Genomic DNA, 15,726 nt, shown 5'->3' on the forward strand with positions numbered 1-15,726 from the left:
TTTGAACTGATTTTTAATCTGCCAGTAAATTTATTCAAGTATGAATGTGAATTGATGCATAAAGCAGTTGATTTAAATATACAAGGAAAAGTTACCTATTAACTATCTGACTAATTTTAATAGCTAATTTAAAATGTTAGGTAAAGAAAGTTAATCATTATGTTAAAATTACAGAATGATTGCTTTGTAAGTGGGAATGTTTTGATTTATCTGTGCCATCTTTTATAATTATAATTTGTAATTAAACATGCAGTGTTTTCTGCCCTTGAACTAAGACAGCTGTTGACTTTAACAACTTTTAATTTAGCATATTTTAATAGCTTTCTAATGTTGAGTTTTCTAAAACCTTAATATGAAATGGATCACATAAAATTATGGCAAATTAAACTAATCTTTTCAATTAGATATTTTGGAAATTAAACTACTTAAACTGCTTTATGGTATCATGGTGCAAAAATTCAAGTGCATTTGTTCCAGTTTTTAGTTATCAGTTCTAACAATGTGGCAATTTAGTTAAAATGTCTGGTGTGGGTCAGTGGAATTATTTTTAATTTCTATATTGAATATTTAATATAGAATTGTTTTCTCAAATAGTTTTTTGTTGGCCATGTATAAAGATATTAAATTAAATTGTTTTTTCTTTTTCAGTCTTAGGAAAAATATGCTCAAAGGGAAAAGACTTAATATTTTTGACCTTAAGGCAGTTACTGAAGAGGCACCTGAAACAGGTTTGTTAAGAACACTATTTCTCAGGTGTAGAAACATTCCTTCTTTCAAAAAAAGTCCTTAATGTTTTGATTGCACAATGTCAGGTATTTTAATAATCCATCCTGTCATTGGCCTAGATCCTGCTTATGAGTGTAGTTGTTACCATTGCTAGTCTTGGTCAGATTCCTCCCTTGAAATGTTTCATTCTTGGAGACAGTGGGAGGTAAATACTACCACCTTCTTGAAGACAGTGGGAGGTAAATACTACCACCTTCTTGAATCCAGAGCTATCAGTTGGCTACTGATTTGGGTTAGAACATTAACATCAAACTCCATTTGCAACTATGCTATTACAAAAGGTTCTGCCCTAAGGCAGCTTGCTATCTAGGAGAGGAGATAGCATTTGTAGAAGTAACTTAATGAAGTGATTTTGTGATTGTTTAGGAGCTGGGAAGAAGAGCATTCAGGAAATACATTTAGCAGACTTGTGGGGTTTTTTTATTTTTTTTTAACACACCGTCCTTGTTCCCTGTACTTACCCCTTTCATCTTTGGGTAAGAGGTCAAATCTTTCATATTCACCATTTTAAGTCTAATTACAAGAGATATGAGAGTGTCCTCTTGCTTGACATTAAGTATCGTTTACTGATAAAGGAGGAAACTCAGTACGAATGGTCTTCAGCTTACAAGTGACTTTCATTTCCAAAGATTGTTAAGTTAGCTTTTTGGACTTGATAAAAATAATTTTATAATTGATACTAAAGTTCCGAAGCCAGCCTCCAATGGCTCATTTAATCTATCAGTTACTTATATAAATGTCTGATTTTTCCCACTATTCAGTAAACTCCTAGATACTAGGGCCTGGGTTTCACTGATTTTTGTATACCCAGCAGCACCTAGCCAGTGGCTGACGGATCATAGGAATTAGTTATCTTAAATCATAAATGCTTTTTTTGAACAAATTGAGCTATGAAATATCTGTCCATAGAGGAAAGGAGTTAATTCAATCAGTGTTTGTTCATTTAAACTAAAGGTGAAGCTAAGAGAACAGCTCGCCTTCTCTTACTTAAAAACTGCTTTCTGTCCTGTATAATGGACAGGAAGTACAAGGGGCACCTGGCTGGCTCAGTCCTCAGAGCATATAACTTTGGATCCTCGGGGTCATGGGTTCAAGCCCCACGTTGGTTGTCAAGATTACCTTAAAAAAAAAAAAAAGGAATTACAAAATGCATGCGTGCGCACGCGCACACACACAGATGATTCTAACAGCTACTTGAAAAAAGCAAACTAAAACGTGCAGTCATGGAGAATGGGTCACCTCTCCCCTGTTGTTGTGGCAACTGTTAAACTTGCCTCAAAAAGGGCATTTATTGTCAGGGCAGCTGCCATTGTCCACCTACTGAACAGCCAGGAGAGGCACTTGGATTCTTGAAGGAGCCAGCTTGCTCTTTTAAATCAGAAACCCTATTCCTTAAAACTGAAGCACTGAAGTTTTATAAAAAATATAAAATGATTGTGCTCTAATAAGGAAAATAATACACAGATTCATAAAAATTTACCCACCACCTGGGTGGCTCAATTGGTTAAGCATCCCACTCTTGGTTTCAGCTCAGGTCATGATCTCAAGGTTGTGGGATGGAGCCTGATGCATCCCACGTTGCAGGAAGTCTGCTTGTCCCTCTTCCTCTGTTCCTCCCCCTGCTCTCTCTCTCTCTCGAATAAATAAGAAAAAATAAGTAAAATCTTTAAAAAAAATTTAATGAAGGTACTGTTTTAATAAATTATACTTGAAAAAAAATAAATTATACTTGATTGAGTCTAAAGAATGTCTTTTGTTCCCAATTAAATCGCTACCAACCATGTACAAACTTAAGCATTTATTCACTGTTGTTTCCCTACCCCCTAAAATAATGCCTGACATATAGTTGGCATTCAGTAATTATTTGTTGACAGAATGATGAGTTCTTCTGTCCCATGATTCACACATTTTGCTTCCCTCCAGGTTCCTACCACTGCTGCAAAGGACCCTTCTGCTTATCCTGCAGTAATTTAGAGCTGAGGGGCAATATAGCTTAATGGAAGGAATGTTGGTATTTGATAGATGTGGATTATTCAAATTCGGATTCTCCCATACTAACTTCTCTGAGTTTCCCTTTCTCCATCTATAAAATGGGGCTAATACATGCCTCTCAGGGATTAAATGAAGTAATGTAATTCAAGTGTCAGGCACAGTGCCAAGACCACAGTGGACAGTCAGGACATAGTTGCAGCTGTTAGCAGTAATAATAATAATGGTGGTGGTGATGATCATGATCACAGAAAAGACATGTGTTGATCAGTGTCTACTGAATAAATCTATAAAATGTGACTAATTATTTTGCTGTCATGATTATCTGCAAATATGGCTAATTAAGCCTAACTGATGTGATCTTCTCTCTGTATCAGATGTTTTAGGCCAATATACTTAATATACAGCAGTCAGTCAGTGTGTGGTCAGGCAGGGTCATACATGAACTTTAACATACAAGTCTGTGTGTGCACATATTTTTTGTTTTGGGTAAATATCTAGGAGTCAAATTGTTGTATACTGCCAAACTATTTTTGAAAGAGGTTGTACCATTTTACATTCCCACCAGCAGTGACTGGTGGAAATATGATTCATTCTTTTTTTTTTTTAAAGTTTTTTTTTATTTGACAGAGAGAGACACAGCGAGAGAGGGAACACAAGCAGGGGGAGTGGGAGAGGGAGAAGCAGGCTCCCGGCCGAGCAGGGAGCCTGATGCGGGGCTCGATCCCAGGACCCAGGGATCATGATCTGAGCCGGAGGCAGATGCCTAACGACTGAGCCACCCAGGTGCCCCGAAATATGATTCATTCTTGAAAGATGTCTTCAATTTCTAAAGCAAGTAAATGATTGAAATGCGATATGATGGTGGTTATAAGCTAACATTATAATATGAACTTACTCATAGAGTTGGTTGTGAGGATGAAATTAACTAATGCATAAAAAGCATTAGCACAGAGTAAGTGCTCCATATCCATTAGTAGAATTGTCATTATTATTATGTTAATTTCTCTGGTCTTTAATAGTAGTACTTTGTGACTTATCTTGACAGACTAAAAATAAAGATAAATAGGCTGGACTTTAAATATCAAAGTAACCTGTTATATAAAAAATACTCACTTAAATGGGGCATCTTGGTGGCTCAGTCGGTTAAGTGTCTGACTCTTGATTTTGGCTCAGGTCATGTTCTCAGGGTCATGAGATCCAGCCCTGTGTTGGCGGGCTCTGTGCTCAGGGGGGAGTCTGCTAAGATTCTCTCCCTCCCCCCTTTCTTTGCTTGTGTGAGCTCGCTCTCTCTCTCTCTCAAATAAATAAATCTTTAAGAAAAATAATCACGGGGTGCCTGGGTGGCTCAGTCGGTTGAACATCTGCCTTCTGCTCGGGTTGTGGTCTTGGAGTCCTGGGATCAAGCCCCACGATGGGCTCCCTGCCCAGGGGGGCATCTGCTTCTCCCTCTGCCCCTCCCCCCACTTGTGCGCGCGCGCACTCCCTCTCCTCCTCCCTCCCCCCTCATGCTCTCTCTTGTGTTCTCTCTCAAATAAATAAAATCTTAAAGAAAACAATAAAATAAATATTCACATTCATGAAAGCGTTTTTAAACAAAATACACATTCCTCTTTCCTTTCCAGTAGAGGGGGCAGTGAGACTTGTTGCTTGCCTAGCAGTGTAGTAAAACAAAAGCTAAGGCTTGCGGTAATTGTCGTGGTAGGATTTTTATGTCGTCTTCCTTTAGTTTTAGCTCTCAGAGAGTGAGCTTTCATTATATACTGTTTATTTATAAGCCTCAGGGCCTGAAATGTATTAACAAGTTGGAGTTGATGATAAAATTTTTTAAAATAAAGATATATACATTGACTTGTGATTACTTGAAATGTTTTTATCATAGAGACAGCACCTTCACTTTGGGAAGTAGAATTTGCTAAGCAGTTAGCCGCAGTAAATGAGCAGCCCCTTCAGAATGGCTTTGCAGAGATGATCCAGTGGACGAAAGACGGGAAACTGTGGGAGTTTCCAATTAACAATGAAGCAGGTAAGTCTTAATTTCAGAGGTTTATAAAATTCAGTATGGAGATTAAATCTGGCGGGTGTTCAGTCATAGAGTCTAGATATTTACATGAATTTCAAAACTTGGTATAAATATCTTGGTGGTGTCTGAAAAGAAATTTGACGGTGTTTTTTTTTTTTTTGAAAAAAGTTAGGATTTCATTTAATTCTGGGTTTTTGATAAGGAAAATGAAGTAAAATTAGGGGCGCCTGGGGGGCTCTGTTGGTTAAGTGTCCAACTCTTTTTTTTTTTTTTTAAGATTTTACTTATTTATTTAAGAGAGAATATGAGTGGGAGGGGAGGGGCAGAGGGAGAGAGAGAAGCAGATTCCCCGCTGAACAGGGAGCCTGCCGTGGGGCTCGATCCCGGGACCCTGAGATCATGACCTGAGCCAAAGGCAGACGCTTAACCGACTGAGCCACTCAGGCAACCCTAAGTGTCCAACTCTTGATCTCAGCTCAGGTCTTGACCTCATGGTCATGAGTTCAGGCCCGTGTTGGGCGCTGCGCTGAGCATGGAGTCTACTTAAAAATAATAAAAATTTAAAAAGGAAGTAAAGTTATATGGCAGAAATGCATAATGAATTTCTACGTGACATGAAAGTGTTGACTGCAAATGATGATAGTTACTAATTGCTAAGCAGATTACCTGGAAAATCTTCTCATATATTAAATCCTGGGTATGAGATTATATTTCAATTTTGGAGAACATTACAACTCTGAAAGTTTTATGCTGGTTATCTTTTACTCATAAAACTATTGCATTAATGAGATGAAAGTTTCTTGGAGTTGAAAGCTATTCAAAGCAAAAACGTTAGAAGGCTTCAAAATTTTTTGGACCTCCGGCTGCATACCTAGGTTCTTCGAACTATTAGATGCTATTATCTACTTTCCTGAAGATTATTCTGGAGATGTTATTTCTTCCTCACTCAAAAGGAAAACAGTATTACTATGCTATTTATTTTTATGCTTTTTTTAATGTTATCATTAGCTAAACATTTTAGGTGTATTTTCAATTAGAAGAGATTCATTTACTTTTATGGTACAGTTTGCTAGGAATTGTAAACACCTCAGTAAGTCTTAGGAAAATATAGTCCATATTTTAACCTTTGTAATATTATGATGTTACTGTAACATTTTATTTTTTTATAATCTTTCATTTTTTGGATTAATAGGTGGAATGGAAGCTTAAATATCAGAAATATTTTGTCTTATATGTTCATATAGTATTACTTTGTATAGGAAAACTTTAGAGACTGATAATTCCTTTAATAAAATCTGAATATTTTGTGGTTTTGTACAGTGTATGCAGTAATAAAGGATGCTGTGTTGTTGTGTTTTATCTGTTACATAACATGTACATTTCTCAAAGTAGTATGCTTTCCATACTCTGGTAGGTATCAGAGAAAGGTAGAAAAAAAGCCCAAGGACTTTTCAGTTGTGCAAACCAGAGTACAGATCCAGCTCTCTTGGTGATTAGCCATTTGCCTTTGAGGAAACTAACCTCTAGAGGTTAAAAAACCAGATGAGTTTCCTCATCTATAAAATTAAAGATACCTCATTGGAAGAATGTAAGAACTAAGACAAAGTTATGTGAGTTGCTCAGCACAGTTCTTGGCATATAATACATGTAAATAAATGTTAGTTCATTTCCCACTGTATGAACACAGAATTTTAAAAGGAGAAAAAGTTAACAGAATACAGTGTAATACAGAATATTAAGGAAAGATTTCCTTATTTGATGAAACTTGAGTGTTCTAAGTCCTCATAGTTAAAAACATGGCTCTAAAACCCGATATTGAGGTAGAATAACATGTGACTTTTTTTTTTAAGATTTTATTTATTTATTTGAGAGAGAGAACATAAGCGGGGTGAGGGGCAGAGGGAGAAGCAGACTCCCTGCTGAGCAGGGAGCCCCATGCTGGGCTTGATCTCCGGGATTATGACCTGAGCCGAAGGCAGACACTTAACCGACTGAACCACCCAGGTGCCCCAACATGTGACTTTATTTAGGAGAAATAGTGGTTAGGGGTTCAAGTTTTGAATGAGTTATATGCTTAATCTCACTAAGCCTCACTTCCCCTGTCTATGAAATGATGGGGATGAATATAGGATTTATTTTATGGGATTCTTCTGAAAAACAAGTGAGGTTATACAAGTAAAGCATCATCAGCCGTCATCATCCCCGTTCCTACTTCCTACAACAACAGTATATATGAGGGGGTTTTACTATGCTGCAAGGATCTGAAATCTTAAACTATTAGTGAGGATATGTATTTTCTAGGAACCACCAAATAGGGTAACCAAAAAGTAAGAGTTAGTGTACATTGTCATCAACAATAAAACACTTCAGTTCATCAAAATCTTGAATGTCCAAACTCCAAAGAAATTTATCTTAAATTTGACCTGGGTTTTGAGAAAGTTTAATTTTTACGAAAGGGAAAAAAACCATGTCTTTTGGTCAGGTTAGGGAGATAAATGTGACAAGTTTCCATATACACTGTACATATTATTGATGCTTCAGGGTGGGAAAGGGAGGTATCTCATTTCCAGCTCCTTGAGGCAATTGTTATCTGAATGAAAAACAGGAAAGGAACTGTGGAAACTTTCTCACTTTGATCACTCTCCTCAATATACACTTAGGAACTTCAGAATACTTTTAAGAGACTGGCATTAGAATTTGGAACCTTTACAGTTCAATAATATTCTTCTATATTTCTTATTTTTAAATTTTAAGATTTATAAAATGTCATGCTCTCTCTACTGATAGTTAGCTTCATGAAGATTTACTTTGATGCTTTTGGGGAAAGGTGTTTTATTTTTAGGGGTGAACCATGCCAGTTTCTGAACGTAATACTGAAAATGACAAAATGACGTGTCCTGTGTTGACAACTTTACTTTCCAGTGTTATGTTTTTCATTTATATAAAAAATTACTTTGTTGTTTTAACACATAAAACATATAAATTATTTTCCAATTTGAAGTAGCTTTTTTCCAGTTTTTTTTTTTTTTTTTTTAAGAACTGGTTTGTCCCTTCTGTTTTGCTTTGCCAGCATAGAGATTTATAAGAGTAGTTAAGTGGCATTATTCCCACTTAGATTTTGCAGTAGTTATTATATATTGGATTGATAAAAGTTTTATTTTAGCTTTGACTTTGACTTTAAATTTAATCATGTTTTTACCACTACCCAGTTAACAGAGTCTTGGCTCTTGAATATTCTTTAGCCATATATATGCCACCAAAAAAGTGTAAGTGCAATAAGTTTTGAAATGTATCAGTTTTTGATGTATAACATGCTACCCCCAAAACTTAGTAAGACAACAACTAAGTTATAACTGTTCCTGAATTTATGGGTTTTCTGGTTGGTTTTGGCAGCTTAGCTGAGGGTGGTTCCCTCTAGAGTGGCTTGTCTCACATGTCTGGTTGTGGGTGCTGGCTCTTGTCAGGGGAGATGGAGATAACTGGGTTATATGTCACTCATCATCTCACACACTAGCTTGGGCTTCTTCACATGACTGTAGTAGAGTCCCTAACAGCAAGGAAGAGCAAGGATTGATGTGTAAGTACTTTTCAAGCCTTTGTTTGCACTGTTCTGAGTAATATCCCATTGACCAAAGCAGGTCACTTGGCCAACCCTGAATTCAAGGGTCTGAGAAACAGACTCCATTTATGGGAAGAATGACAAAATCACATTGTGAAGGGTCATGTCTAGAAACATCGGAGTGATATGTATCAGTATGTTTGTGGCCATTTGTCTATCTACCACCTTGATTTTATTTACTTTAGTTTTAATAAAAATAGTGTATAGATCTTTAAATGTCCAAATAAATTTTTACAAAAATCTCTTTCAGTAAATATAAACTAACTGCAAGCGTGAGTAGAAAGCATTTAAGCCTTTTATTTTGAGATAATTGTAGATTCACATGCCATTGAAGAGAGAATAAATACCCTGGATAGCTTCTACCCATTTTCTCCCAATAGTTGCTTCCTGCAAAACCATAGTACGATATTACAGCCAGGCAATTGGCATTGATACAGTTCTTCAAACGTTCAGATGTCACCAGCTTTACAAATACTCCTTTATACATATGTATTTAGTTCTGTGCAATTTTATCACATGCGTAGACTCACGTGACCACCACCACAGTGAAGATACACAGTTCCATCACCTCAAAGAGCCCTCTTAGAGCCCTTTTATGACCACACCTGCTTGTCGTCCACTGCCTCCCCTTAGTCCTGGATCCCTGGCAATCACTAAATTCAGTCACCATTTCTTAATTTTTTCATTTCAAGAAGTATATACAAATAGAATCATACAGTGTGTAAGCTTTGGGAATTAACTTTTTTTCACTCAGCCTGATTAATTATCTGGAGATTTATCCATGTTGTTGCATGTATCAGTATGTTTGTGGCTTGTTTTTTTTGTTGTTTTTTTTTAAACTTAGCCAACCAGGTGCCCTACATGTTTAGTTTTAGTGTTTTTTTTTAAGATTTTATTTATTCATTTGAGAGAGAGAGAAAGAGCGCATGTATGAGCAGGGGGAGGGGCAGAGGGAGAGAGAAAGGGAGAAGCAGACTCCCCAGGGAACGGGGTGGGTTGGGGGGAGCCTGTTAGGCTTGATCCCAGGACCCTGAGATGATGACCTGAGCTGAAGTCAGACACTTAACCAGCTGAGCCACCCAGGCATCCCCTGCATGTTTAGTTTTTTAAAGAAACTTCCAAACTGTTTTCTGGAGTGGCTGTGCCATTTTATATTCCCACCAGCAATGTGTGAACCATCTAGCTTCTCGTTCTCACCAACATTTGATGTTGGCACTATTTTTCTTTTAGATGTGTTTACATTCTGATAGATGTGTATTGATAGCTCATTGTGGTTTTAATCTGCATTTCCCTAATGGCTAGAGAGGTTGACCTTGTTTTTTTTTTTTTTTTTTAAAGATTTTATTTATTTATTTGACAGAGAGAGACATAGTGAGAGCAGGAACACAAGCAAGGGGAGTAGGAGAGGGAGAAGCAGGCTTCCCGCGGAGCAGGGAGCCCGATATGGGACTCGATCCCAGGACCCTGGGATCATGACCTGAGCCGAAGGCAGACGCTTAACGACTGAGCCACCCAGGCGCCCCGAGGTTGACCTTGTTTTTCTTGTGTGTGTTTGCCATCTGTATATCTTCTTCAATGAAATGTCTGTTCTTGGTTTTTTTGCCCATTCTCTCTTTTTTTTTTTAGTATGTTCAGTTAGCCACTGTGTAGTACATCATTAGTTTTTGATGTAGTGTTCGACGATTCGTTAGTTAGGTATAACACCCAGTGCTCATCACCACATGTGCCCTCCTTAATACCCATCACCCTGTTACCCCTCCCCTCTGAAATCCTCACTTTGTTTTCCGGGGTCCATAGTCTCTCATGGTTCATCTCCCTCTCTGATTTCTCCCCCTTCAGGTTTCCCTCCCTTCCCCTATGGTCCTCAGTGCTATTTTTGACCATTCTCTAATTGGATTGTCTGGTTTTCTTACTGTAGAGCTTTGAGAGTTTTTTTAAATATATTCCAGACACTAGACCTTTATTGAGTATTTGGTTTGCATTGGGGTGCCTGAGTGGCTCAGTCAGTTAACTATCTGACTCTTGGTTGCAGCTCAGGTCTTGATCTCGGTTGTGAGATCGAGCCCCAAATCGCGCTCTGTGCTGGGCATGGAGCCTGCTTAAGATTCTCTCTTTCCCCCTCTCCCTGTGCTCCTCCCCGGCTCTCTTTCTCTAAAAAAAAAAGGAAAAAAAAATTAGTTTGCAGATATTTTCTCCCAGTCTGTAGTTTGTCTTTTCATCCTCTTAACAGAGTCTTTCACAGAGCAAAAGTTTTTAATTTTGATGGGGTCCAGTTTTTGCTTTTATGGATGGTACTTTTAGTGTCAAGTTCTTTGCCAGCTTTGAACTAGAATATTTTCCTGTTTTTTTCTTTTTCTTTTTTAAGATTTTATTTTTAAGCATTCCCTACACCCAGCATGGGCTTGAACTCACAACCCCAAGATCAGGAGTCCCATGCTCTACTGACTGAGCCAGCCAAGTGCCACTCCGCTTTGTTTTTTTCTGTAAAATCTATAGTTTTACGTTTATTTTTTTTTTTAATCTTTAATTTTTTTTTAAAGATTGTATTTATTTGACAGAGAGAGACATAGCGAGAGAGGGAACACAAGCAGGGGGAGTAGGACACAAGCACGTTTAACTGACTGAGCCACCCAGGCTCCCCTATAGTTTTACATTTAAATTCATGATCCATTTGGGGTTAATTTATATGAGGTATGAGGTTTAGGTTGAAGTTCTTTCTGTGTGTATGTCAACAGATATCCACTTGCTCTGGCATGATTTGTCAGAAAGACTATCCTTTCTTCATTGAATTGTCTTTGCACCTTTGTTTAAAAGTTTGGGCACATTTGGGGCGCCTGGGTGGCTCAGTCGGTTGAGTGTCTGCCTTTGGCTCATGATCCCAGGATCCTGGGATCGAGCCCCATTTGGGCTTCCTGCTCAGTGGGGAGCCTGCCTCTCCCTCTGCCGCTCCGCCTGCTTGTGCTCTCTGTCTGTCTCTCTCTCTCTGTCAAAGAAATAAAATATTTTTTAAAAACTGGGCACATTTGTGTGGGTCTGTATTACTCTGCTAGGGCTGCCATAACAAAAAACCACAGACTGGGTGGCTTGAACGGATTAATTTTCTGACAGTTCTGGAGGCTTGAAGGCCCAAGATCAAGGTGCCAGCGGGTTTTATTTTTCCTGAGGCCTCTTCGTGGTTTGTAGATGTTTGCCTTTTTGTTGTGTCTTCATGTGATCTTTTCTCTGTGGGTGCTCCTTGTGTTTCTTCCTCTTCTTATAAGGGCACCAGTCCATCAGGACTCCACTGTTGCAACTTCATTTAACCTTAATTACCTTCTTAAAGGTCCTATCTCTAAATATAGTCACATTGGGGTTAGGACCACAACCTATCGATTTTGAGGGGTCCCTAACGGTCTATTTCTGGGCCCTCCCTCTTGTTCCATCAATCTATGTGTCTGTTCCTCTGCCAATACCACACTTTTGATGAGTGTAGCTATTTCTTAGCTAAACCTTAGCATTATTGCTCCCATTTTGCTCTTCTCTTCCAAGATTGTTGTAATATTCTACAACTTTTGCCTTTCCATGTAAATTTTAGAATAAACTTGTTGGTGGCAAAACTTTACTGAGATTTTGATAGGAAGTACATTAAACATATAGATCAGTTTGGAGAGAATATCTTAGTGTGTTGAGTTTTCCAGTTTAAATGTAATTAGAAATGTGAGTGATTTTTTTTGTGTTGATCTTGTATCATGTAACCTTACTGAACTGACTAGTTAGTTCTAGGAGGGTTTTTTTTTTTTTTGTAGATTCTTTGGGATTTTCTATGTAGACAAGCATGTCATCTACAAATAGGGGGAGTTCTCTTTCTTCCTTTGCCATCTGTATGCCTTTTCTTCCTCCCTCATTGCAGTGGCTAAAATTTTTAGTACTGTGTTGAGTAAAAGTGGTAAGTAAGAGCTGACTTTGTTGTCTTGTTCAGGAACTTAGGGAAAAAGCCTTCAGTCTTTCACCATGAAGTATGATATTAGCTATAGATTTTTTGTAGATGCTCTTTATGAGGTTGAAGTAGTTTTTCTTTTTTTCTAACTTGGTGAGAATTTTTATCAAAAATGGGTGTTGTGGGGTGCCTGGGTGGCTCAGTCAGTTAAGTGTCTGCTTTTGGCTCAGGTCATGATCCCAGGGTCCTACGACTGGGCCCCGAGTCAGGCTCCCTGCTCATCTGGGAATCCTTCTCCCTCTGCCCCTCTCCCTTCTTGTGCTCTCTCTCTCTCAAATAAATCAATAAAATCTTTAAAAAAAAAATGGGTGTTATATCATAGGACTTTTCTTCTTCAACCTGTTGATATGGTGGATTACATTGATTTTCAAATGTTGCACCGTCCCTGCACACCTGGTCTAAGTCCCACTTGATCTTGGTATATAAATCTTTTTATACATTGTTGAGTTTGTTTGCTAATCTTGTTTAAAGTTTTTGCCTCTAAGTTCATGAGAGATAATGGGTTGTAGTTCTCTCTCTCTCTCAATTTATTTGTTTTGTGGTTGTGTCTTTGTCTGGTTTGGTAACAAGGTAATACTGGCCTTATAAAATGAGTTAGGAGTGTTCTTTGTTCTAGTTTCCAGAAGAGATTGTGTAAAGCTGGTGTTTGTTTTCTTTCAGTGTTAAATAAAATTCTCAAGTGAAGCCATCTGGGCTGAGGGATTTCTCTTTTGAGACCTTTTAAACTACAAATTCCTTTTCTTTAATAGTTACGAGACAATTCAAGTTACCTATTTTGATTTGAATTTTGGTCCTTTAGTGGATTTTCTTTAAGTTGTCCTTTTTTTTTTTTTTAAGTTGTTGAGTATTTTAGTGTATAGTTGTTTGTGGTATTCCCTTATGATGCCTCTGATGGTTTCAGGATTTATAGCGATAACCCCCTTTTCATTCCTGTTTCATTCTTCTCCTTTTTCTTTATCAGACTTAATAGAGATTTATTGATTTCACTGATTTTTTTTTTTTTAAGAACTAGTGTTGGTTTCATTGATTTTTCTCTATTTTTCTATTTTCAATTGTACTGACTTTGGATGTTATCTTTATTATTTCCTTCCTTTGCTTCCTTTGGGATTATTTTGCTCTTTTGCTAGGTTCTTGAGGTGGGAACTTAGATTATTGATTTGAGACTTTTCCTCTTATGTATTCATTTAGTACTGTATGTATCCCTCTTAGCACTGCTTTAGCCACGAAATTTGATTTGTTGTGTTTTCATTTTCATGGCAATTCTGAGTGTTTTTTAAGTATATTGTTTAATTTTAACTGTTTCCTATTGTCTTTCTGTTACTGATTTCTAGTTTGATTCCATTATGGTCTGAGAATGTACTGTGTGTTACTCCAGTTATTTTAAATGTGTTGCAGTTTGTGACCCAGGATGTGGCCCAGCTAGGTGAATGTTCCATGAATGCTTGAAAAGAATTTGTATTCTGAAATAGTTTGGTGGAGTGTTCTGTAGACGTCAGTTTGATAATGTTTGTTGATATTGTTCAGTTCTTCTTTATCTTGGCTAATTTTCCACCTGGTAGTTCTTGAAATTGCTGACAATGGACTGTTGAAATCCCCACTATAATTGTGGGTTTTTCTGTTTCTTTTTTATTTCTATCATTTTCTTCTTCACGTATTTAGAAACTCTATTGTTCGGTGCATACGTAATTCACATCACTATGTCTTCTTGGTGGATTGACCCTTTTATTATGTAATGTTTTTCTTTCTCCCTAGTAATTTTTTTTTGCTCTGAAGTCTGTTTTGTCTGATAATCATATAACCACTCATGCTTTCTTTTTTTTTAATTAATGTTAACAAGATATATTTTTCTCCATCCTTTTATTTTCAACCTTCCTATGTTGTGTTTGAAGTGAGTTTCATATAGAAAGCATATAGTTGGATGCATGTTTTTATATTCACTCTGCAATCTCTGTCTTTTGATTGGTATATTTAGACCATTTACATTTGAAGCAATTACTGATTTATTAGGACTTAAATCACCTATTTTATTACTTGTTTTCTGTTCATTTTCTCCATTTCTCATTCCTTTTTTTTCCCCTTTGGCTTCCTGTGGGCTGCTTGAACATGTTTTAAGATTCTATTTTGTTTTATTTATATAATTTTTTTTAGTGTAGTTTGTAGTTTTCTTAGTGGTTGCTTTAGAATTGAAATTTTCATTAGCAGTAACTGCTGCTACACTTTGAACATTTATAATGTGCTAAGCATTATAAGAGTTTTATAAGTTTTGTGTCTTTGTAATCTTTACAGAAACCCCAGGAACCCTCATTTTATACCTGATGCTCAGGTTAATTAATTTGCCCAGACAATTAGTAAATTGGCGGGCAAACCTAGATCTAACTCCAAAGTTCATGGCTTTAACTGTAATACTCATTAATGTTAATTTTACAATAGAGGTTTTACATCAAAATTGTAATGTATTTTATCTCATTTCCTAGGTTTTGATGATGATGGTTCAGAATTTCATGAACATGTATTTCTGGATAAACACCTGAAAGATTTTCCAAAACAAGGACCCATTCGCCACTTCATGGAGCTGGTGACCTGTGGCCTTTCCAAAAACCCATACCTGAGTGTTAAACAGAAGATTGAACACATAGAGTGGTTTAGAAATTATTTTAATGAAAAACAAGACATTCTAAAAGAAAGTGGCATACAGTTCAATTGAAGACCATGAAAATTTTTATTTCAAGCTGTTGGTGATGGATATTATAACTAAATAAAATAATTTTACTAGAAGTTTTCCTATGTTGTGTTAATTAATACATCTGATTTGAATGGTATAAATGTTAAATTGCTTAAAAGTATATAATGGTAACTGAAGAATATTCTTGCATGGAGAAAAGTTGTCAACATTCACAGATGCAACTAGGAATTCTTAACAAGAAGAATATTTTAGAGTTAGTAATAAGTTTAAGACAACTTCCTCTAATCTTTTTCTTTTCGGTGACTGTACTTTGAAATACAATTATTAGCCACATATCTGATGACATCAGAGTGCTATAACAGTTGAGATGATTTATAGACAGGTTTATATGCACTGACTATATTATACACATATATTTTTATATATTTGTATATATACATATTTATATACCTTTATATATTTCACCCTAAATTAACTACCCTTGTCTAAGTCTGGGTCACCTACAAGGAGTAACCTTGTAGAAATAAGCGGCTTACGGGCTCCTGGGTGGCTCAATCGTTAAGCGTCTGCTTTCGGCTCAGGTCATGATCCCGGGGTCCTGGGATCGAGCTCCCGCATCGGGCTCCCTGCTCGGCGGGAAGCCTGCTTCT

The 15,726-nt window shown here is 37.0% G+C and overlaps 1 protein-coding gene across 3 annotated transcripts in view; it reads left to right on the top strand.

Annotated features, from left to right (window-relative positions):
- Window positions 1–15,157, top strand: part of MRPS31 (mitochondrial ribosomal protein S31) — a 32,414-nt gene extending 17,257 nt beyond the window's left edge. For 2 of the 3 annotated variants that reach the window (XM_021678312.2, XM_044913189.1), the window contains 3 exons: window positions 649–728; window positions 4,658–4,801; window positions 14,868–15,157. In XM_021678312.2, coding sequence (XP_021533987.1) covers window positions 649–728; window positions 4,658–4,801; window positions 14,868–15,097 — 454 coding nt within the window. In that variant the 3' untranslated portion in view covers window positions 15,098–15,157. The remainder of the gene's footprint in view (window positions 1–648; window positions 729–4,657; window positions 4,802–14,867) is intronic. The other variant, XM_044913188.1, reaches the window with a different exon arrangement.
- The last annotated feature ends 569 nt before the right edge of the window (window positions 15,158–15,726 follow it).

This window comes from Neomonachus schauinslandi, chromosome 3 (genome assembly GCF_002201575.2).
Source record: "Neomonachus schauinslandi chromosome 3, ASM220157v2, whole genome shotgun sequence".
Classification (NCBI taxonomy): Eukaryota; Metazoa; Chordata; class Mammalia; order Carnivora; family Phocidae; genus Neomonachus; species Neomonachus schauinslandi.